The sequence below is a fragment of the Hippocampus comes genome, unplaced genomic scaffold (genome assembly GCF_001891065.2).
Source record: "Hippocampus comes isolate QL1 unplaced genomic scaffold, H_comes_QL1_v1.1 scaffold242, whole genome shotgun sequence".
In the NCBI taxonomy this organism is placed as follows: domain Eukaryota; kingdom Metazoa; phylum Chordata; class Actinopteri; order Syngnathiformes; family Syngnathidae; genus Hippocampus; species Hippocampus comes.
Window position 1 is genome coordinate 1,509,469 of NW_017805385.1, and position 25,376 is coordinate 1,534,844.

At 40.6% G+C, this 25,376-nt stretch overlaps 1 protein-coding gene across 1 annotated transcript; it reads left to right on the top strand.

The window, feature by feature from the left end:
- The first annotated feature begins 63 nt into the window (after positions 1 to 63).
- LOC109517669 (transmembrane protein 65-like) lies at positions 64 to 25,039 on the top strand. The gene is made up of 8 exons (XM_019872980.1): positions 64 to 348; positions 566 to 919; positions 11,543 to 11,587; positions 13,265 to 13,332; positions 16,496 to 16,550; positions 18,945 to 18,987; positions 21,437 to 21,542; positions 23,237 to 25,039. Exons 2-8 carry the CDS (start codon positions 610 to 612, stop codon positions 23,378 to 23,380), a joined length of 771 nt encoding a protein of 256 aa, XP_019728539.1. The 5' UTR covers positions 64 to 348; positions 566 to 609; the 3' UTR covers positions 23,381 to 25,039.
- Positions 25,040 to 25,376: the final 337 nt, after the last annotated feature.

Genomic DNA, 25,376 nt, shown 5'->3' on the forward strand with positions numbered 1-25,376 from the left:
TGAACGTGCCTACGTTCCCTGACGTCACGGCTACGCGCTGAAGAAAGCTGCTCTTTCATTGGTCATTTGTGTGGATGCGTCCAGCCGCTCCAGTCCTCTCCCATCCGCCTCATAGCGTCCTGTCAACCGAAGGTTACAACAACTGGCTTGACGCCTGCTAACATAGTCATTGACGCGCATATTTCAATAAAAAATTGTTTGCATTTAAGTTTTTTTTCTCGCTCCCATCTCCAGTTACCGCGCGGCGAGTGGAAAGAAGAGACATATGCGTCGAGATAGTTGCTGCTGTTATTTTCCGTTGTATTCCGGAGCGAGTTGGACGGGACAGCCGAGGCTCGACTGACTGAGGTGAGACAAGTTGCACTTCGATTTGGACCATTATCGCCTCATTATTGAGCCTTGTCAGTCCCGGTGGGCCCGTAGAACCCACGAATACGTTATTGTTACAGCCACGCCTGCTTTCAGCTATCAAATGACCCGACTTGTGTTTTTCATGTGACCGCTTCTGAACTGAGAGTTGTACATGTAGTAGCCTACTAACGGGGCTTGTTCCATGACCCTACAGTTTCCCGAGTCATACCCACTGCCACTGTCGTCCTCTCCCCCGAGATGCTGCCCCGCCTGCGGGGTGTCCTGCGGCCCGTCCTCTCCCTGAGAGCCGGTAGGGGGCCGTTCGAAGCCGGACTCTTGAACCACCAAGCGGAACCCTCGGTGTCTCTCCCGGGTGAGCCGGCCCCACTGCTTCCGGTATCCGCGCTGGTTCTGCGGCGTCACCTCGGCACACACCCGCTGAAAGAGCCGGTAGAGCCCCTCAATTCTCCTCGAGGGGCCAAGGAGTTTATTTATAGCCTCCATCCTTCTGAGCGCACTTGCTTGCTGCGGGAACTGCACAGGTTCGAGTCCATTGCCATAGCTCAAGGTGGGTGATTGCCTACGACAGTATGTCTTTCTGGAGTGTAAAAAACCCTTTTCTCGACAATGCAGCTGTGAATGGCAAAACTGTGGAAGCATGTACAGTAAGTGATACCCTTACCTCCATATCCATCTTAAGGTCCATGTAGTAGTACGCTCTTTGTCCTCATAAGTAAACACAAACATGCTAGTAGGACAACGATATGTTACCGTGAGACAATTTGAGTACTGCGTGCTACCAGTGAGAATAAAATTCTATTAGTTAACATTTGGTGCTTCACTGGTAGTACTAGTATGTCAACTGTTGCACAGTTTAGTCTCACGAGTAACATATTGGAACCAAAAGGCTACAAGTGCATGACACATGTCCGTTAGTGGACCTAGTAGTGTTACCAGTTTAGTAGCGTATTTAACGGAAAAGGTTTAATTGTGTACTTGTAGGCAGCACGGTGGGCGACTGGTTAGTGCGTCTGCCTCACAGTACAGAGGTCATGGGTTCGATTCCGGCCCTGGCCTTTCTGTGTGGAGTTTGCATGTTGTCCTTGTGTCTTGATGGGTTTTCTCTGGGTTTTCCAGTTTCCTCCCACGTTCCAAAAACATGCATGACAGGCCGATTGAAGACTCTAAATTGTCCCTAGGTGTGAGTGTGAGCGTGGATGGTTGTTCGTCTCTGTGTGCCCTGCGATTGGCTGGCCACCAGTTCAGGGTTTCCTGCGCCGACTCCCCAAAGACAGCTGTGATAGGCTCTAGCACCTCACACGACCCTTGTGAGGATAAGCGGATCGGAAAATGGATGGATGGATGTATACTTGTAGGCCAAAAGTGGCAGTAGAAGTGGAAAAACCGTTACTACTAAAACAGTCGTTTAATACTGCGCATTAGTCATTCTACCAGTGCGTTGAATTGCCTTGCAGAGACAAGGTGAGAAAATATGGAAAATCAATCAGAGCCTTTGTACTAACAATGCTAATGCAACCATCTGGAATGTCCCGGAGAAGCAAGAAAACACTGTTGAAAGAAAAAAAATGCCTAATTTGTCCTTGATCTCCTCACGTGGCATTAATTTATTTCCATCTCTGATCTTTGATCGTTGGGAGTTTATTTATGCCAGAAGAATTTGATCTTCAATCTTACACTCTGAGTTTGTTCCAACAAATTAAGGTGACTGGCAGGCATTTTAAAAGCCTGGTTTGAATCGATTTATTGCAGTAGTTGTTTGTTATTTTCTTTCATGCATGTACTGTAGCTGTCCTGATTGACTAATTAATGCAGTTACAAGCTTCATATCCAGGTAGCATTCTGCAATAATGAACTCCCCAGACACTTCGTTAGGTACACCGACACAATCGACTGGTCATCTGATACAAGAGCTGTATGTAATTCAGCATTAATACCTAACATCGTTGTATTTGCAGACTCTCATTATTGTTATTGTTACATTTGCAGATCTCATTTGCAAAAAACGGGTACCAAAATGTCAGCCATTGACTAGGATCAATTGATCATCTTCAACTTCTGACTTCTAAAATCATCAATCGTCATTTGTGACCCTTTTTTTTTTTTTTTTTTTTTTTTATTGTCCGATGGGACATTTGGTCATCTGTTTCAAATTCTATCATTGATATGTGAGGAAGCCGAAGTTGTCTTCAGAGAATCTAATCTTCTGTGGAACCCCTGAACTCAACCTCCAATGTGTTTAGATGTGGGAGCAATTTTTATCATCGGAAATAGAAATACCGACATTAAGTTCCCGGGTCAAGCTGTTGCCGCCATCAAACTTTTTTTCACTGCACATTTTCTAAAGTTGCTGATCTTAACTGTCTTCCAAGTATATAAATAAGGGCAGCCATTGTCAGTGCTTGTTTGGCGAGTCTCATTACATCATGACCAAAGGAAGCTTATGTACATTGGGTTCCTTCTTCTTATATTAGTACTTTTATTACAGTTGTTATTATTATCCATTTGGTGACAATGGTTGCCATTACAATACATAATTACATTTTTACATTACATTACATACATAATTTACATTTTGTGCATCAGAAAATACATTATGTATTTTCTGATGCACAAAATGCGAATGCTGCAAATCTTGGTCTGGGCCAAGAGAGAACATTAATTGATCATTATAATAGATCAATGAGTCAGGTAAGGAGAGCCGTGCCAAATACGCTCTGCGTTGGGAGTCCTCACATGGTTGTTTTGCTTGCTTTGAGAGCAAAGAGCCTTGAGAAAGACTTTTATCATTTTCTTGGATGGCTTTGTGCTTCAATGCTGGCACTGCACACTCAGTGACAAACTTCAATCACCGGCTTTAAAATGGGGAGTCAAGAAGTATAAATGTCAAACAAGCTCTAATATCCAGCGAGGCCAAAACAATCCTCATTTGGTTGGATTCAAGCGCCGCTTGTATTATGACACTTAAGATGCTTAAAGTGTACTGTACTGAGAACAAATGCAACATATGAACATTTTGTGAAGAATTTGTAGAATCCTGCTCTCAAGTGAACCGCGGTGAAAGCGTCCTTGGCACGTAATAATAACAAACAAGCCTCCTTTTGCTGCATAAATATTGACCCCAATTTATAACTCCCATGAGCTCAACAGTTTTGCGTCAAAGTAAAAATAAACTCTTTAATGTGCAAATTCCTCCCCGGTTCTTGGAGGAAAAGTATCCTCACCCCCACTCACCCGATCAAATGTTTAAAAAAAAAATGACAGCTGAATGTGTTGCTCTCAATAGTCACCAGAAAATTGTTGCAATTCAGTGTCTTCATCTGATTTGTAACAATGAATAAAATGAAACACGTTGAGTCAAAGAAATAAAGGAAGTGGCTCCACTACTCTACCTACAGTTTAATTTAGTCACTGTGTCATTAAACTGTCTTTAAAGCTGTAATTTCACACAACAACTATCACATTTCTTCAACTGCTGGAAACCAGGGGGACAATTCCGCCCTAAATGCAAAATATATTTTTACAACACATTACTTGTAACATTACTCCTATCTATCGTTTTCAAATTACAATAACATTAATGACTTCACCTATTGAGGTACCTTTAATGCAAAGATCAGCTTTGTTTTTTGTTCCATGACCAGCCTGGCCAGATTCAAGTCTGCTGACATCCTCTTCTTCACCTTCATCTATTTAAAACCCCAGATATTCTGTTCCCAGGTGCCTATGCAGGTTGAAGAAGAGCTGAAACAGCGTCAAGTCACCTAGTGTGTGTGTGTGTGTGTGTGTGTGTGTGTGTGTGTGTGTGTGTGTGTGTGTGTGTGTGTGTGTGTGTGTGTGTGTGTGCATGCAATGGGTAGGGCATTACTCCTATCTATCATTTGTACACAAGCCACCGCTGAAAATTTAAAATTGTAATTTTGATGACATTTACAAAAGAGCAGGCTGAAAAAAACAAAAACAAACAAAAAAAACCCTACATCAGCACAAAAACTGGCAACATAGTTGGAAAGAGTTTCCCATTCTGACTCCCGTTATTTCCTGTAACACTGTTGCATTGGGAGACATATGGTAAAATGATTGGCCACTTACAAATTACAATCCTTAAAATAGATGGATCTGGTTGGATAAAGCGTGGTCATCAATCTCATGCTTATTGATCTTTGTATGTAATCTCGGCCAGTTCTTGACACTGATTGTTGTTAGGACCTCCAAAGTGGAACACAATCTGTTCCGAGTCACTGGTTGACTTTCAAGCTGTTCTAATTTCAAAACATATTTTTTATTGGTGCTGTTTTTAAACCAATTGCCATAATTCGTTCCTGGAACACACTTTCAGCCTCTTTAACGTGTAACTGTAACCTGTAACCGTTTTCATGCTACTATCGAGACTCAAGAACTGAAAGACAATCTAAAGCTATATCAAGTCAAACTAAATAAAATTACTTACCCTTCAAAGAGACATGACTGACCATTCCATTCAATAGAGTCATTGAATTTATAACTTAAAATATGCATTTTGAGTAAGCAGCTCAGCTTTTCATTTGTTTGTGCTTCTACGTCACATTTTTATTCATTTATCTTGAATCCAGATGAATCGGCATTTCTTTTTCGGTTTGCTTCTTTGATAGTAAGATCCTAAGTGTAGCCGCTCACTTATTGTTTGCTTATTGGAATTCATTCTTATGCTCACATGAAACAAGAATGATTCTTGCCGAATGATTTTGATGTTATTTCATGCAAGACAGGACCAAACACGATTACTTTCTTCTCGTCCCACATGCAACAACAGTTAACGCCGATTTAGCTGAAATTGAATGCGCGTTAGGCAAATTGAAATTAACTCTACCGAGTGTAGGGTCGAGGCCACGTTTGGGAACAAACGTAATTGATTAGTGTGCATGTCCTCCAACTAGCTGCATTCAAAATGCAAATGGCCACATATGGCTTGCCTTTATTGAAAAATTGGAACAGACGGACCACTTTATAAATCCAATTACATGGGCAACACAGACACTCAAGTAATATGATTATCCCAAAAGTCATAATGCTTTTTGTCTTCTGTCATGCAGACAGTTATGATTCATTTTGAGTGACCAATCAGCAACATGTTTATATTTGTGTCTTTCTAATCATTTAGCCTTGCCCTACCCATTGCTCTTACGTTATGGATGTAGGGTCGATTCTTCTCTCACTGTTTGCCCCCCCCCAGGCACCTTTGACGCTTTTTAAAATTAACTGCAGCTCCACTACACATTATTATTCAGAGGCTGATTTGTATGTCGTACAAATGAATCTGTAGAAAGCACACTGGTCAAACGACAACCTTGTGTGACCCAAACCACTTTGAAAATACCCTCTCGTACACAGGGAAACATCGAGACAAATACATCAGAACAGATGACTTAAGTCAAGGGGTTCTCTATTCATGCTCAGTGTAAATCTGGCATGTAATGCAGCCTAGCTGTGTGAAGGGGTCGGCTACACCAAGTTTGGGTACGTTTGCAGATGCACGCAGCTTGGCGCAGTTGCGCTGACTTGCTTCGCAACCAGTCAAAGCGCATCTTCTCATTCATTTCAAAATCGTGTGCACAATCCTTGACATGGCAGAATCAGAAACTCATTTGCTGGAGTCCTTGCAAGAATTTGAAGTGCACAAAGTATAAAGAACTGCACACCCTCTCTCTTTTCGCCCTTACGGTTATCTATGACGAGTGTGCCAGCAAGTCCAATAACAATCAGTCATTAATGCTGACAGTAATGATGGTTGAAATAAGCGGGTGTCGCCATCATGACGTCACGTGTGACATGTCTTGTGCCTTTAAAAGACACCTTCTATGCCACTCCAATAGGATATTGTTGAAGTTTGAATGAATCTTTGACTGATTAAAGAGTACAAATATAATATGTTGAGTGTCATTTGCTTGGGCAGATGTGAATATAACAACTCATTATCCAATAGTGCTCCACTGTTGGTCCCCATCCGAAATGACTATAAATGCGCATGAGTGGTTTCGCTGGCGACTAGTCCAGGGTGTACCCCGCCTCTTGTCCAAAATCAGCAGGGATATGCTCCAGCTCACTGCGTGATCTTAGCGGTGATTAGAGATATAGAAAGCAGATGGATGGAAGGTATACGTGGTCTAGTTTGATGCTTTAGTGTTATTGGCTTGGAGTTTACTCGAAAAAAAGAAGAAAAAAACAAAACAACCGAGGCAAATTGGTCCAGGTGGAAAGGCCTTTGTCCCTTTTGGCGTAACAATCTTAAATGAAATCTAAATTGAAATGAGGGTAAATTAATGGTCTTTTTGAAAGATGAAGCAGGCCCGACTGCAATTCCGTGTCTGGAATAACTCTGAAGACTATTTTCAGATTGCGTTGCTTTAAGCTGCTTCAGTGTGAGTGCAAGGTATTGTGCAGGGAAATACGGTTCTGAGCAGATGGTGTATATCGGCACTTAAATGGATGCAGTGTGAGATCAAATGTGTGCATGGCTTCATCATGACCATGGTCTCCGAGGAACTGTAGTGGCTTCCCTTTCTGCTCCGAGGGAAGTCACTGTAGTATGTCTTTTGAGTTATTTTAGACAGGCCAATTAAAACCGCTTGTTTCCCACATCCTGCCAGGAGAACGCTACTCTACTCGCCTTACTTCTGCTTGAGGTTTCCCATTATTCTGTGAAATATTTGCTGACATCTTTCATGTGAATAGCAGCCAGACACTTGTATCCTTGTATTTGGTGGGGTTCATTTCTTCTTCTTCTTGTGCTCTCTCTTTCCTCACCTCTGTCCCTGTCTCTCTGGCTCACATTCTTTGTGGACAATTTCTTGTCTTCTATCTCATAAATCATACAAAAAATACTGCAGTGCTGTTAGCTTGATGAATGTCTCTCTCCCTGTACTCTATTGATCTCGTACACACACGCACACATGCGCATGCACACGCATGCAGTCTAATGGAGTGTAAGGAGCTCATCCTTGCTTTGTTTTTTTGTGCGGGCTGGATATAATTGTCCACACATTGAGAAATGCCCACCAGTAGAGGTGGTATGGACACACACACACACACACACACACACACACACACACACACACACACACACACACACACACACACACAGAAGCATATGAGCTCACAAATGGGAAATACAGCATCTGCTCATATTTTGTGCTGAATCTCAATGTCACTTAATGAAAACTCATTCCTCAAGAAACTAGATTTTCAAATCACTCGCGCTCTCTCTCTCTCTCTCTCTCTCTCTCTCTCTCTCTCTCTCTCTCTCTCTCTCTCTCTCTCTCACACACACACAAGCAATCAAGTGCTGGTTCAAAGTCTGAAAAGAACAACGCCTCTGCATTTGTTTTTCTTTGCTTCCCATGCAGAGCCTCACTATTGAGCTTGCATTTCAGATTTTTTTTTTTCCAAAATGTCCCTACACAACTTCAGTCATAATGAAATACAAATTATGGCCATATTACTCACACTTAAAGTTCATGACCAAAAAAAAGTATTGGTGTCCTTGTCATAAATGTTTGCATAATTTCAATTTATGCTGACAATCTATAGTCAGCTATGTAATAATTTGAATGCGTGGTATGAGGAGAATTTGATCTCACATCATGATGTGAGCACTAATGTCAGCGCTACCATTATTTTTCAGACAATGAGAGCACCACTGCCCCCTACTGTAGTGGATGCACAATTACACTTTATTAAGCCTGTTCCCAGGGATCACATGCAACCCCTGCCAAAGGCATTGCACCGCGCCCCCCTATTTGAGGACTGCCCTAGGGGTGTGTGAGCACATTGCAGGGGGTACGTGGAAACATTAAATAATTTATTTTCCAGGATCAATAACCTGTGGTACAGCTGCGCTAAAAATATAACAGCATGTCAACGCAAGTGGCCAATTAATGCTCATATGACTGAAGAAAAAAAAAACAGAGTAAAACTGCTACAGTGGGTCTCAATATTGATTCATATTTTTCTAATTGATATTATTTATCCTATTTCTATGTTTGATTTGAGTGAAAAGGAAGACAATATCAAAGAATGTTCAAACCAAGGGAACAAAACGGAATGATTTTTATTCACCAATCATTTGCGTTCCAGTCGACTTTTGGAGAATCATTAACACGTACAATATGAGTAATGACTATGACAAAAAAGGTTTTGAGGTACACAAGACAAACACAGATCTACGACACAATCATGGTAGGTCAATTGAACTTGCGACATCAATTTTTTTTCCCCTGGCTCACCGCTATGGTCAATGCTGTCTCTCTGGCTTCCAGAGGGCACTATGTCAAATATACCCACCAAATCAGAGAAAAGCAAAATTGAGTGAGACATGAGCAGATATAGTACTTACGCTGGTTAGACTAGTGTGTTTAGATGTCGTCCCATGTGTGCGTGTGGGCGCTGCGCCACTTCTTGTAAAAATGTTAAAGGATGTGAAAGTGCTGCTTCGGGGTGTTGTGGGAGCTGACAGCTCTGTTAACAAATGTGTATTTAAAGTCTTCTCTATCAACACGACTATAATCAGCTAGCAGTTATCTCCTGTATTGCTGCAGGATGCGGATACACAATTAGGGAAATAGTACATGGCTGCTGCAGAGTCCTTACTCGCGCATAGCTGCTCACCACAGTCCATTAAAGGCTTTCCCCGCAATTCCTTTCTGCTGAGCCCAATTCTTGAAGTAGGAAAGCACTGTGGCATTTTCGATGCCACACAATCAATGCTTTACACCGGAGGCCTTTTGTGAGCCATGTCAGCCAATAAATTGTGAGGTGAGGTTCCCGTTAATTTGGAACCGAAAACCCTTCAAGTGCTTCTACTTCTTGTTAAGTGATTTCACACTGCTTTATTCTGGTATGGATTTGCTACTGCAGTTAAAATGAAATCCCAAGTGGTGTCACCAGTCTGACTAATGTGTGCCTTTGGTGTGTGGAATGTAAGCCAATGACAAAGACAATCTGTGCTGTTATGAAATCTCCTGTCTATTCTTCTGTAACAGTAGAAGGAACTCGTCACATGACACAGCGTCCTAAAAGGAATGGAGAATGCAGGATATGAAACTAGACGCGGGAGCAGAAAAGCGACATATATATATATATATAGCAGTATTTGACAAGACTCTAATGACGTGAACACGACTTGATTAGAACTGTAAAGTCACAGTTTAAAACACTGCTGTAAATTTTGTGTTCCACTCCGTGCGCCGAGACGTGTGACAGAATAAATCGACGTCAGCATGTGGAAATTGGATTCCAATTTCCTCAGACCTGAGTGAAACAAATCCAATTTCACAGAACCTGAAAAAGGAAACCATTTTATTGCCCTCGGCCTTTGAAGCAACTGGCGTTGTCTGCTTCTGTCTGTTCTGTACAACACAGCAATGTAGCATTACAGTTCCGTTGTTTTTGTATTCCAGCAAATTGCTCTGTGTTGAGTGGTTGACGAGTGTCCCAAGTGCCACATCCATCCAGCCATGGCAATGAAAAGAACAGAAGAAGCAGCATTTTCAGACATTAGGGCAGCGAGGTGATAGAAAATCTTTTTGTTCGATCATGTTTTCGGTTGTCAGCATACGGCACGGTACAGTTTCATGTTCCTTTTTGTCAATTTCTCATTTGCAGATAATGCACTGTTTTCCACTGGCATGGTATCACCCTGTCGCCAGCGGGTGAAAGTGCTTTGTCAAGAGATTGCCATCTAGTGGTGTAAAGTAGTCAGAAGGGTTAGGCAAAATATTTATTTAATGGTCGCAAAATAGTGCGACTTTTGGTGGTTAAAGGCTTGAACAAGCATTGAGCAGTCTTAATTTGGTGACGTCAAGCTATCAAGTTATTTGAATACACCAACCAATTTGGAATTTCGCTATTATTTCCAGAATGAGAAAACATCAACGGTAGTTTTTGTGTGTCTGTGCTCACAGCGTATGCGACTAAGAGACTTTTGTAGAGTCTGGTGTGCAAATTATCATATTTAGGGCCACTTAACCCCTTGGCAGTGACATGCACTAACGTGGAACCACAACAACAACAACAACAACAACAACAACAACAACAAGCTCAACAGTTAATAAAATAGCTTATTTACCAAATGACATTGGTTCTGACGAACGGGGCTGTTTAGAGGTTCCGTTAGATTCCACTGTGGCTTTTCCGGTGAGTTGAGATAAACGTGTGAACTCGATGGGGCAAGTCTGCCAATGTCGCCAAACGTGAGCATGCCTGACTATGTGTGCGCGCTCGAGAAAATAATAGGCAGACTACTAGGTCACATTCTCTCTCTCTCTACAGTCTCTGGCTAGTTTTTTTTTCGCGGCATGACAGGTTTACAAATAATAATTACAAATTAAATTCAAGGCATAACTTAGCACCATAGAGGGGTCTTTTTTTCCAAATAATAAATAAATTTAACATTTCACTCCTATGTCATACAGTTTTAACAGATGACGAGTGATTTTCTTTCCTTTTTTTTAATACTGCAAACTGTACCTTTTAAATGTAACCTGTGACACAAGACATGGCTAGTCATGTAGCGTGTCAGTCCGAACAATAGGTGGCACTATGTAAAAGTAGTGCAGAGATAATGGTCAAAAAAAGAAATAAGAGATGATGAGGAATCAAGCCTCTGGTGGATACTCAGGTAGGAATACAGATGCCGTCTTATAGCAGTGTGTTAACTACAAAATAAAATAAGTAAAAAGAAATAGAAGACTGCCACGTTACAATAAAACGGCGACAGGACGACTGAAGTGATACTTAAATAAGGCTTGCGTATTTCTCATGTACAGGCTCACACCAGCTGCAATCAATGCGAAGTATGAGTTCAGACACTCATCTTTCTCTGTGAAGGAGTCGCCGAGGGAGAGATTCCGCCCGATTCACTTTTATCACAGCACTTCATATGGTCTTTTCATATTTTCCATATTACTTTCATGGCGCCACGAGAGTGGCTGCCTTTGCAGCAGCTCCTATAATTTTTGTCCTACTTTCTTCCTTTCATACCTTTGCTGCTGTAAATTGGGGATTTCTCCATTGTGAGACAAATAAAGGTTTTCTTATTCTTATTCTTATTGTTCTTATGTTTGATTTCTTCTCAAAGGTCTCCCACAAATGTTTCACTCTTGATTTTGATCGTACTTTGTCATCTTTTTGTCAACAGGGCAGCTTGACATTGCTCCACCTACTGCAGCACAGTTAAGATATGGTAAGAAGTACATTTTTTTTTCACAAATATTTGTTTTGTGTTCACGGAATGTGTGTATTTTACATGAGTTTACTTAGATGAACAATGCCAGCAATAGTTCTTTTTATCTCCTGCAATGCACATCTGTAATTCAGTGATGATAGTTTCTGGTTTTTCATTTTATTTTGACGTTTTTCAAAATTAGTTTGTTAGTTTTTATTATAATTTTCCAAAATGCACCATTTTATGTACATTTTTGTAGTTCTTAGTTTTAGTATTAGTTTTAGTATTAGGTTTTAGTCATTTTATACATACCATTTTTTGAGAGCGAGACAAAAAAAAAACGTGCTTTTATTTGCAACATTCATAGATACCGTAGATGGGATAAGAGGACACATGCTTGTGTTTTATTATAAGTAAAGTACACTTCATGTAGCATGACAGGCTGATTTGAGTGAAAAGAGGAGCAATATCAAACACATCTTGATGACGTCACTTCAAGGCAACACACATTAAGTGAATTACGATAGCTTGCTTGCAAGCATCCTGAAGGCATTCTGGGAGATGTTTTTTTTTTCTACCGCTGCCATTTTGGAAGGTTACACACGCGTTGCACACACGCAGGCACATCTGTTCACAGCGACCATCAACTTGTTTTAGTATGGCATTGTCAAAGTATTTTGATGACTTGCCAGCTGATCTACGACCCACAATAACGTCAGAAAGTGACTCTGTTGGGAGGAATTGACCCATACACGCTATCTAAGGCAAATTTTTCGGCGGACATTCCGACATTGTTTACTACCTGGTGGTGAGCGTGATCAAATACAAAGTGGAAGTGACTTCACATGAAAGCAACCTATTTCCAAACTACTTTTGGAACCTCTGTGTCCTGTCTGGCCATACGTCTATTGTAAAAACGGCCAAGCCACAATGAATACATTCGGAATATATTTTAAAAGATTATTTATTGGATTAATTGCCAAGGGGCCTTTTTGCTAAATTTATAGTTTTTTTCTGAGTATTGTAAACACAAAATGTTGTTTTAGTGAGTTATCTTTTTTAAAGGTTTTTTTTTTTTTTCCATTCACTATAACAACCTTGAATTGAATTGAGTCCGATGAAGTGTAAAGCAAAATATTTCTTAGGTGGTGGTGAAATGTAGTGTTTCCCGCTTCATCTGAAGTTTTCAAATAAACACTAACAATTAACACAGTCATCAGCTCATCCAGCAATCTCTGGAACTCGAAAATTGCACTCACTCACCCACAAAAGCCTTTGTCTAATGTGATGATTGTTGCCTTGCTCTTGCCATTTTGATAATTACTTTTGAAGAGGCCATTAATGGAAGGCCTACTCTACGTCTGAACCAAAATAGGTTACCACTAGAAATAGTTTCTCAAGCAAATGAAATGCTCATCCCTCACGCCTGCTTTATATACGGTACTCTAAACACACATTTTATTAGTTGTCCTTGCACAGTTAAATGAGATTCAATACATGAATTGTTGGCTATTTTGTTTTTTTTGTTTTTTTGTTTTTTTTGCAATGATTGAACCATAAGTTAACTGTGATTATTGTATTATGCAATGGTGTTAATGTATTGAAATGAACTCATATGAGGTCAAGCTCTTCTTTCCAACAAAATGTTTCAATATAGTTCTTGTTGACATGATGTTTGTGGTTGTTATTTTTCAGTTCTTCTGCACAATGCACTCCCTTTTGTCGGATTTGGATTTCTGGACAACTGTATCATGATTGTTGCGGTAAGTTTCAAGTAGAGTAGTTGCTAAGACAACGGCTTACAGATGCTTATGAAACCGTTGAAATTGAGTAAGTCGTTCTCGAGCCGGGGTTTGACTTTTCGTCCGAGGCACAATTCCAATTAACGGTAATGCCTACGTCCACTTGTTCTCGTTTTATATATTTCCATGTAGATTTCAAATGACAGATATGCAATATCTTTGCCTTCAATGAACACATGACTCACCCCGCATACACAGATGCCCAAATTGCAAACCAATTAAGAAACTACACATTCGACAGCGCCTGACAACCCATACTGAAATTAAATACGTTACGCTAATGTGATGTTAAATGCTACATACCATTGAGTTGACTTGTGCATTTTCCTCCTGCCACTGATTTAAGTATGTTTGGTGAAATGTGCCTGAAGTTTCGGAGCCTGTTGCTCAGGTTAGCCATGCCACTGCATTACCCACAATGCTTCTGTTTCCATCACGGATGACCAGGATTTTATCACAACTGCGCACGTGCATCACAAACAAGGCATAGCCAACGGGAGAAGCGAGAGCCCAGGTAGTTTCGAGAGAAAAACAAAGCACCAAATAAATGAATACATAATTTAACGACTATTAAATTAATTGTCGACGATTTTGATCATCATCTTGGCAGCCGTAATTTATACTAAGAGTAAATTACACGCAGTTGGATACTATTAACTGATTAACTAATTCAGCCCCAGTTATTTTCAGACCCTTTTATGCTACCATGTAGGGGGGAAAAAATAAATAAATAAAATACATGAAGACGTACCAGGGATTGAATACCTGGAGAAAACCCACACAGGCACGGGTAGAACATGCATACTCCACACAGGAAGGCCGGCGCCAGAATTGAACCCTGCACCTCTGCACTGTGAGGCAGACGTGCTAACCAATTACCACCGTGTCACCCCTAATCCGTTCCAATATCCAAAACAGTTTCAATATCCAAATTTATAGTGCTAAAAAAATATGTGCCTCCTAATCTTGAATGATCTTTTTTTTCAGGTGTATACCATATCACATTTTGATTTTGTCGATTCATTTACTACTTTTAAATTTTGTTTACTAGCGAAGGAGAACAAAAACATTTTGGATAAAGGTTAACTCAAGACAAAATTAAGTGTTTATTTGAGTGCATTTTCATAATTGTACTAATTGGATTTCATTGCCCTCTACATTATAAAAAGGCTTGGTACTCAGGAGGAAATATTTATTTTTGTATTTATTGTTTCACAGTGTTAGTGCAACTCTGCCTAGTTATTGGTTCGATTTTAAAAAAGCACTGAACATTAACAGCTAAAAATTTGAAGGCCATGTTATCGCCTTCCATTTAAGTTGCACCATCATTCATAAACATGTCAAATTCAATGCTGGTAAAAGCTGGAAATTTGAATCAAAAGTTGAATGCCCTATTATCTTAATTGTCTATCATTCATTTATACAGACTCAAAAGAAGCTGTAGCATCCATTGACAAAAAAAAGAGATTGGCTCAATTCTCCTGTCCCATGTAAATCCGTTTCAATTCCAAGCGGCGACTCTTAGTTCCAAATACGCATCCGCGCCGATGCTCCTCTCTTCTCATCCTTGGCTCAACAAGCCATCCATCCAAGCGCGCCAGCGCAGACTGTCCAACAGCGCCGACATCTCCGCTAAATAAAACGGGGCTGTGAAAAATGCTGCCCATTACAGGCGCAAAAAACACAAGCGACACAAAAGAATACAACCTGTAAGTTGATGGATGCAGCTGCTTGCTGGTACAGGATGCTGCGATTTACATATGATCCAATTTGTCGACTCATTGTGACTACTGTTGGCAATTAGTCAGCTAGCAAAACAATTGTTTATGGCAGCCCTAATATAAATACACCTGTTCTGTGAAGGGCTCACTGGTTTGTTAGACAGCATCATGAAGAATAACGGAACTCACCAGACAGGTTAGGGATCAACTTGTGGAGAGGTTTAAAGCAGAGTTTTGAACGTCTCAAGGAGCTCCATTCAATCCATCATCCCCAAATGAAAAAAAAAAAAAAACAAGTATGGCACAAATAATACACACAAATAAATATAAAGTCATTCGACAGAAAGACAACAGTCCAGATGGAACTGTGTCACTTTCTACTCAATCATTATTTTGCAGTCTGTCTGATCTTTCATTATTTTGCAGTCTGTCTGATCTTGGCGCCTTTCTCTATCTCCGAACATTCTGCATCACATCTCACATACTCCTCTCATCATCCTTCATTACGCTTCCTCAAGGCCAACCAAACAAAAGATGGCAAATGGAACTTAATTTTCATGTAACATAATGCCACTAGTTAGATGGGCTGTCAAGTACATAGCTAGCAATTATTGCACCTCCTTAAGCTATGATTACCTGATTCATGACGTGTTATTTTTTTTATTAGTTTTGCAAAGTCATAACGACCTTTATTTAGGCTTTTTGTCACTTTTTTATTTTATTTTAGATGTAAAACCTGGATCAATATGTGCAGGGCTCCAGACTGCCCTAAATGGTTGCATTTTTCTGTTCCTTAAATTTTAGACACTGCCACAAAATTTTTCATCTAACCGGTGCCGTGTGACCAGTAAATTATGAGTTGTTTTTTTTTTTTGTTTTGTTTTGTTTAATATTCTTAAATCATTTTTCTATCTTACAAACTTCGGCTCCACACTTCAGCCCATTTATGAATAATGCAGTGAAAATTAGTGTAACGAATATTTACAAGTACTTGGCAAGTGTGGCTGTGCCCTTAAATTTCAGGTTGGGGGCCACTGTGCTCTTACTCCTCACATTTCTTGCTGAAAGTTCACCATTAATCCAGATTTTATTAACATACTCTGTTGTATGTTACACATACAGCACATTTGACAATAAAGTTGTATCCAATCCAATCCAATCCAAAATACAGTAGTTCTCAACACAAATTGGAATAATTTAACTTGGACCAACACCTGACCCCTTTGAAATAAGCAACCACCACCTCTTGATGAGGTGATGAAAAAAAACAAGGATTTTAAAAAACTAAATATTAATTCAAAGAAGCCACACTGTATACAAGACTACATTAGTACAAAAGTAAGACAAGTATCACAGACTTGCCTGGATTATCATAGTTACTCAGTGTGTTTGTTATCCTCCAGGGCACACAAATTGAGTTGTCCATCGGCGTGATCCTTGGCATTTCGACTATGGCAGGTAAGAGCATCATTGCATCGTCATGCATAATTTATTTAAGACAAGAAAAACGTGTCACTGTGACTCCTCTGTGACAAATTGAGATAAGGCTGCTTTAGTTTATGCAACATTTCAGGTGTGTGTCTTTAGAGCAGATGCCCCCAGTAGATATCGTTTTCAGATATAGATTTCGATTTATTTCAAATCCTGTAATATCTTACATAAGATTATGGGTCGGTCCAGGTCAGATGAGTACTTGGTCCTCTTTAGCCCAATCACCATCATGAATAGTTACTTCAGTTCCCACTGACTGCCTTCAATTCAGGGTTATTGCTCTATGTCAGAGAGAACCCTCTTGCTTTTTCCTGCTTGTAAAATTGGATCCAGTAGGCTTGTGGTATTGGCTTGAACCAGTCCTCAAGTTTCCTGTCCAGGTCACAACTTTTAAATGTGAGAATAATAAAACACTACTCTACTGTAGCACAAGCTGCAGGAAAAAAACAATAGAAATACAATAAAAATAATAGAAATAATATCAACCCTTTCAGGCATAGTGGTTACTACAGTGGACAGCTTATCATGTTAATCAGGTTACAGGGAGCATGAAAGGGTCAAGGAATGACAAAAAGAATCAGATGACACGTTATTTTAATTTGGTTCAAAAGGTATGTGACTGTAAACTATTTCAAGAATCGTTTCTTATGTGTTCAGTTTAAAAAGATTAGCGGTCAGAGCTGCAAAGAGACGCTTTTTAGATGTCGTTTTGATAAGAGCTGCAGACTCTTCGACACTTCTTGCTGCCTTTTATCTTTGATAGTCGAGCTTTGACTCCCAAGTTTGCTGCAGTTTATTTCATGCCTGAAGCCCACAGGCACCCTTCGCTAAAAGGCATAAGCAGCTTCTTTTCCTTTCTCGGCCTGACATTTTCAACTCATGAGATGCCATTACAGCCACGCTGGTGACATTCAAGTTCCAAACCGATGCCTGTGTCATGGCCACTCCCACAGTGATTTAGCACTAGTGTCAAGACGGCGGGCAAGTCCACCCATCATTCCATTTCTGGGATGCAAATGAGTGTAAATGACTCTATGCCACGTCGCAGATGAAGGGTGCACCATGGCAAAGTAATCTATGCTTTTGAATATTTATTGGCTCCAGTGAAAAAAAACTGCCTTTTTGATTGCTTTTGAAAAGCCACATTTGTACTGCTTCAGAGGACATTATGATGGAGAGGACAATATGAACAATGGCAAGCTCTGATACACTTTCTTTTCATAGCTCATTTATTCACTGGTTTTATATTTGTTGGGCAATATTCTTGATTGCAGTTCAAGACGTAGAGCTCTATTTGTGTGCCCAGCGCAAGTTAGCACGGCGAGCTGTCTAAATCTGCGGGGGGGACGGGTAGAACAAGTATTGGTATTTTTGTAACCAGGCACAAGAATGGGTATTTTTGCGGCGCTGTGGGTGAGAACACAATTGACTTGATTCGTCGCCAATCTAAGTGGTTCCACTCATTTCCTTTAAACGCGGCACGCGAGAGGCACAGTGAATGTATTGTGGAAAAAGAAACATTTGTGATTTGCTCATGTCAGCTGGGATGTCGAGGTGAGCAAATTAGGTTCATAAGTAACCACAAATAGACCTCCACGGGTGGATGATATCAAGTTGGCTCGGAAGAGTACAGGGCTGTGAGGTGCGCACTTGGAGACGCTGTTGCGATATGGGGGGAAATGCTTGTCATCATTAAGCTGTAATTAATCATTAACTAAAAATACAGGATGTGAAATTTGAATGGTCTGCTGACTAATAAGAAATGCTATCTAGGTTATAGTCTCATAACCCTCCCTTGTCCTCACTCATATACAAGCTTCTCCACCACCACTACAAAATGACTATTTTTGTCAGTGTGCGACTGCACCAACATGTGGAGGCGGACCGAAGAGTCAATGTTTTCATGTTGTAGCTGTGAGCTGCAGGCAGGGAGAAGCGTGCCACCCCGTGCAATAGATCTGCTCATTTAACTCCGCTTTTACGGAGTGGCTTTCAGGATGTGCTGGCACACATTGACTTCTCTTAGCTCAAATCCTCGGTGGCTCATTTTGGCCACATGTTCAGGTGTATCATCCCAAATGCCCCCCCTCCCCAAAAAAAAAGAGATGAATAATCCTGGATGTTGTTTAACAACCATGTTGCCATCTGGAAAAGACTGTTGGACTTTAAAGTGCAAGAGCCGAAGATGCAAACCAGAGGATCCACTCACTGTAAATGTCTGCCTTTTTATAGATGATGTTTAGTTATAGAGGTATTAATGTGTTTATTATTGTAATTGTAGTTTACATTGCTCTCGAACTGCAGTGCATGAGCCAGAGTGTGTGCCTAATATTTTGACCCTCTCGTCTGTTTCTTCCTCAGCTGCTGCTCTTGGCAACTTGGTGTCAGATTTGGCAGGACTCGGGTAGGAAACAGTTCACACTCAGAAGCGCGCACACACGCGTATCAATGCAGACGCTCGCCCGCAGACACACTCAAGATGCACACAAAGTGACTTGAACTGAGATTTTGTGACTCATGATGTCCGACTTGAGGCAAAAATGCATGTTATTACAACTTTTGCAGTGCACTTTGTGAAAGATAAATGAGTGATGTTTGTTTTTTTCCGCTCGGCGTGGAAATATGTTTAATTATACAGTACGTAAGAAACTTATAACCCCATTGAGACTATATTTGTCTCCGAGGCCATCCAGCACCATGAAGTGATTCAATGTCAACGCTTTCATTTTAGTGAATTTGTCAGTCAAATTCTACTTGGATAGGCTCCAGCTCCCCGCTGCCCCCAGCAGGATAAGCAGTGTCGAAAAAGGATTCATGATTAGTTTCTGTTTAAAGTCTTCTTGCAAAATATTGTCTTCACCCTACCTTCTCAAAATATGATATTTGTCATCTCCAACCCCGCTGACTCAACTTTTGGGTGACACTAAGGGGTTGAGGGGCTGTTAAATATGTCACTGAAATCGTTACGAATACATTTGTCACACCAGAACTGCATGTCAGCGAATGGGTTTGAGTCACAATATTTTTGGAACTGAAAATGTTGTCAAAAGTGTCCAAGTGGTTCCACATCCCCTCCGCTATCCCTTTAGTGATGAATGATTCAGTAGCAATTCAATTTTAAAATCCTTCACAAGATCACAGATGAATCAGTAAGTGTCGTTTTTCGGACACTTTTTGACTACAGTTTTAGCCCTTTCAGGGACAGCACTTAGTGGACAGCTTATCGTGTTATCGGATTACAAGAAAAGGTTAATTTAGTGTCACTTCATGTTGGTGACTGTCAAGCAGGTGTGGGACTCATTTTCAGATTGGCCCACTTTAGTTCACTTTTTAATGAAGATACACAATTTGACACTTTGTTAATGTGTCAACATAAAATGCCTTACAATTCTCTCCACCGATATTCATATTGCATTTGATCAAAAGTCAAATTTACAATTTGAATGTGCATACAAGATCACGATCTGAGAACAGAAAAAAGATCAAATGAGCAAAAGGACAAAAAGGGACCAATTGGCAAATATACAGTACATAACATGCGATAAGATGTTTTACACTTAACAAGGTACACTTACCAAACGCTGTTAAGGCAGATAACACAGCACTTCATGTTCGCGCTCTTATTTGAAGCCTATTCACACCAAATCTGCTGAAAAAAAAGATCCACCTGTTTTTATCCACCCTAAAGGGCAGCCATTTTGCCAAGTGCCGCCGACTGAAAATTACATCGCAGTGCTGAACTGCGGCTAACAATTGTTATGGCTCACCTATTTTCTGGGCTTGGGTCAGGTGATGTTCTTAAGATGAACCCTTAGGCACAGTGATGCTATTTTCAGTAAACAGCTAGTGGTAGTCCAAGGCAAAACGACCCCAAGGTGAACAAAGACACGTGAATTTGCAACTTAATTCAAATTCCACAAATGCAATATTAATCAGAATGCTGTGTTTGGACTAGTGGGGCCACATAGAATATATTATTGTCAAGAAAGCTTTTTACTTGACTTCCCCTTTACGGCGAATGTAGGCACACAAGTCCACAAAGTACAGTGTACCAAGTATGGATCTGTGAGGATCCCCTGACGCCCAACCATCCATATTAAGTTGTTAAAGTTAACGTTGCTGTGCCGATCAAGACTACAACACAAATGAAGTCAGCTGAGTGGTTTTGAAATAAGTTTCTTTTATTTTTCTCCAGCTGCTGCACCTGTCTTATTACAATTACCATTGTAAGCAAACAGCTCACGTAAATGTTCTTTGGCACACAAAATTGTGGAACGCAAGTGCAGTGACATATGATCCTGTTTTCTAAACCCCGCCAGTGTACTCGTGGAATTGACTTGTAGAATAATAATCAGCTGTCAGTTTTGATTGTACGCTGGTTGCTGATTGTTCCTGGTCGCAAAGCAGCAATAAGTGTGTTATAGTCCCATAGATGGAATGGGTGGGGCTGTGATTGAAGACATGGGTGAGAAAAATAAAGGCTTCTGATATTTTGTGCGGCGACTGTCCCTCGGGAGAGAGGAGACGTGATCACAGGTTAAAAAAATAAATAAAATTGAAAAGAATTGATTTATGGCACATCAAAGATTTATGGCCTCCTCGACTCCTTCCCCCCCAAATAATAAAACTGTCAAGATGTTGATGGTTCGGGGGTTGGCAAAGTGCTCTTCATGCTTTATTGGTTGCAAATGACCAAATATAATACGCATCATTTTGTGACATTTCCTGTTCAGTTGTAAGCCACACAGACAAACAACTCATCACACCTGTGGACAATTTGGAGTCTTCAGTCAATCAAACATGGATCCTATTTTAATTTGAATTATTTTGTGTCTTTCTTACGAACTGTTCAGGCTGGCAGGTTACGTGGAGGCTTTGGCGTCTCGACTGGGGATGCAGATTCCTGACCTGAGTCCAAAGCAGGCCGACATGTGGCAGACCAGAATCAGCTCCCACTCGGTTTGTAATCAAAAGAGACGGATACCTGCCAAATGGCGCAAGACTAGAGCAAGAAAAAAAAATCTCTTACAATATCTGCCTCAAAATCATTCTGAAAGAACATGGATTGGTTACATGTGGAGATGGGCTGATGAAGCCTTGTGAAGCTTTTGAGGCCTTTGCCATATTGAGTTGTTAAGAGTCAAAGCTTCAAAGCCTGACAAAATAGACCCCACTGGTGACATCTGGTGGTCAAGTAGAGCCATAGTAGCTACACACCTAAAAGTGATTCAATTGAATTGATTTGTATTACAAAATAACACCAAAACATTCAGCCGTGCACTTGTCTTGTGCCTTTCTAATTTATCATTGTGTCCATATGTAAGGGTTGCAACCATTTGACAGCGTACCAGTAGTTTGGTTCAATATCATGTACTGTTAACCAGCATGCCCGCTTATCCTCACAAGGGACGCGGGCGTGCTGGAGCCTATCCCAGCTGTCTTCGGGCATTCGGCAGGGTCCACCCTGAACTGGTTGCCAGCTATTCGCAAGACACACATAGACGAACAAACATTCACCCTCACACTTACACCGAGGGACAATTTAGAGTGTTCAGTTAACCTTGCATGCATGTGTTTGGGATGTGGGAGGAAACCAGAGCACCCAGAGAAAACCCACGCAGGCACGGGGCACGGGAAGAACATGCAAACTCCACACAGGAAGGCCAGAGCCAGACTCGCATCTCTGCACTGTGAGGCGGACGTGCTCTCTAGTCACCCGCCGTGCCTGTCCTGTTCCCAATTAGATTCTAATCAACATGATTTGGACATGACACAAGTGTGCTGTGAAGCAAGTTGACAAGATTTCAACATAAGTCGTCAAATCGGTTTTCTCTCCAGCACTGGCACAGGGCATACGAAGCCCCTTAGGTGACATAAAATTGATTAAAAAAAAAAAAATTGCCTTACCTTGCAAACATTGTGAGGGAACGCTATTGTAATTTTTTTTCTTCCGTGTCACTTGGGGGCTCCGGACGGAGATGTTGTCGAGCGTTTGGCATCTCCTCTCGGCAGGTGGCAGTGTGACACAGCGCCAAATATTTGAGTTACAGCATTTCCGATGTCTCATTGGCGTGATTACTGTAGTAGTCCATGATATTGGTTGATATTTGCACATCATATGTTGGTTGACATTTTTTCCTTTTCCCGACACACAATAATTCATGTTTACCACAGCGATTAAAATTAAATTTCACTACAAATTGGTGAGAGATCACTGAAGCGAAACTAAGTTATTGCTTTGTGTTGCTTCAACGGGCTACATAAGCAGCTGCAGCCATCGATGGCATTCATTTCTCACACTTTGCCTGAAACAAGAATCAGACGTCATCAATCTTGCCTTTTTTTTTTAATTGCTCGATATTACAAAGGAACTTACACCTTAAAGATTTTTCAACAGCATGCGACATGTGGTAATGAGCTCCGGGCGGTTTGATTTGTCAAACACTAAAAGGCGGACCGCAACATTTCAGGTGAGTTTTTAGTGTTGTTTCCTTTCAGAAAGGTGTGACAGGAAATGAGTGTTGTGCTGTGTATTATTCCTGCTATTCGGCAGACAAATCTCACATCTGCCTCTTCAGACTTTGATATGACGATATACGACAGTATGGTTGCATTCGATTCATTTCAAAGTCACTTTTCACGTTTGCGTGCAGGGCAAAGCCATCGGCGTAGGCATTGGCTGCATCCTGGGCATGTTCCCCCTCCTCTTCTTCAACGACGACGACAAGAAAGACGCCGACAAGGACGGCAACAAGGACAAGACGCAAACGGCTGCTACCGCGCACGACAGCAAGTGAACTGACGTGGACTTGCACTTTGGACCCGCGGACCAAAAGAGATGCCCAAATAGTCCAAGGCTTTAGATCTCATGCAAGAGCGTCATGAAAATGAAGCACGCGGATGTCTACTCCGCATATCATCATCATCATCATCAGTTTGTTTATGGGAGCTGAAGGAGATGGGCTCGGTTTTGACGAACAAAGGACTTTAATTTCATATCATGTTTTATGATGTAGCAGGTTCTGAATATCATTTTAAAGACCTCTCAGATGAGAAAAAACAGTATCAAGCTTTTTCATTTTAAATGGTAACTATCATAAGATGTGTATGCATTTATTCCAAATTTTAATGAGCCAAGACACACTTCTGCCATTTGAAAAAAACAAACGAAGATGCCACAAAAACTGTCGACGGTGTACTAAAATAATGACGGTCTCATCTTAATTGACTTGGTCGGGCCTGTTTAGCCGAACAAAGCTATTTCAGTTGTGTGACTGGCAACAGGTAAATTGTACCATCGGCCATCTAGTGGAAGACTATTTAATTGTTCATTATATAATCATATATAATCATCATTATAGGTCGCTGGCATAAAAATAAATGATTTCCGATACCAAATGTTTCTTTGTGGACCAATGAACTGAAAATGGCCACATTCTCACAGGACCTCACAGTGCTTGAGAATGAGTGCACTCTTGTGTCTCTAGTGCACTCTGCTGGTTAAGATTCTCAACTTTTCAAGCCACACTATTGCAACCCTCTCATGTGATCAAATCCAAGAGCCGCATAAATTATTCCCTTACAAAAGATCATCATGTTCACTTTTGCATTTGAATTGTGGAAGTGCTACGCTACATCATATGAAAAGTTTCGAACAGTTCGTCCCTCTCGCCAAGCTGAATAAATTTTAGAAATACCAACTTGTCAGTCACATCTGAGCATTTTTCTTTTTATCAGCTGGTGTACCTGTTTTGAAAAAGAACAAGTGTGGCATCTATAATCCTAAAATGTATTTATTTGATGAGATTTTTGGCCTTCCATTCCCTCTTAGCAGCAGGATGGAAACTCGAGATTCTGCATACAGTACATGCATTCAATTAGTTCTTCGCTGAAATTCTGTTTTTTTTTGTTCCATAGACTTAACTGAATGAAGATAGAACAAGAGAAAATGTGGCGAATCAAACCTATTTTGGCTTGTGAAATATGACAGCTTGATGTGATATGATTATATTAAGAAAGCACACAAATTGAGTTGGAAATTACTAAGTTTATGTCTTAACATAATTAAATGGGACTTGCCCCATTAATTTTACTCATATTTAACTTTATTTATCATATTGTACTTGATGTTTTATTTGTAGAGAACTGTAACGTGACTGCAAGAAGCACTATAAAAAAGGAAATATGATGACACATAACTTGATAGTATTAAATGACTGCTCTTTGCTTATTTTTATCATTATTATTGTTGTTGGTTAGTTGTCAGGACGACTGTTATTTTGTGAGAGGTTTGTAAATGCATGTTCCGGACTGTATTATTTCTTTTCTTGAATAATTTGTTTTGAAACTTGAGAAGTGGTTCCAAGCCGCATGCTCATTCCAGCATGGGTGTAAACGATTTCTAAGTGGTATTTTACATTGGATCTGCTTTTATTAAACACTCTCTCAAACATCGAGTTGGGCTGTACACTCTTTCTAGCTTTGTAAAACTTGTGTGAGGCCGCTTGCATGTACTGCCAAATTCTCCGAAACACCTTTGGGGATGGCTGACGGTTGAGAAATGAATATTTATTTCACAATCGGCAGCTGTGGTGGACCTTCCTGCTGTCAGCATGCCAATTGCACACTCTCTCCAAAACTGCACATTTGAGAATGGCTTGCTAAGGCCAAAATCTGGAATTACACTTACGCCATTACCAATGAAACAAAAAGACAACTGATCGGTGAGGCTGCCGAGACGCCGATAGTAACGTTGAAGGAGCTGTATTTAAAAAAGAGATGAGTTTAGTCACA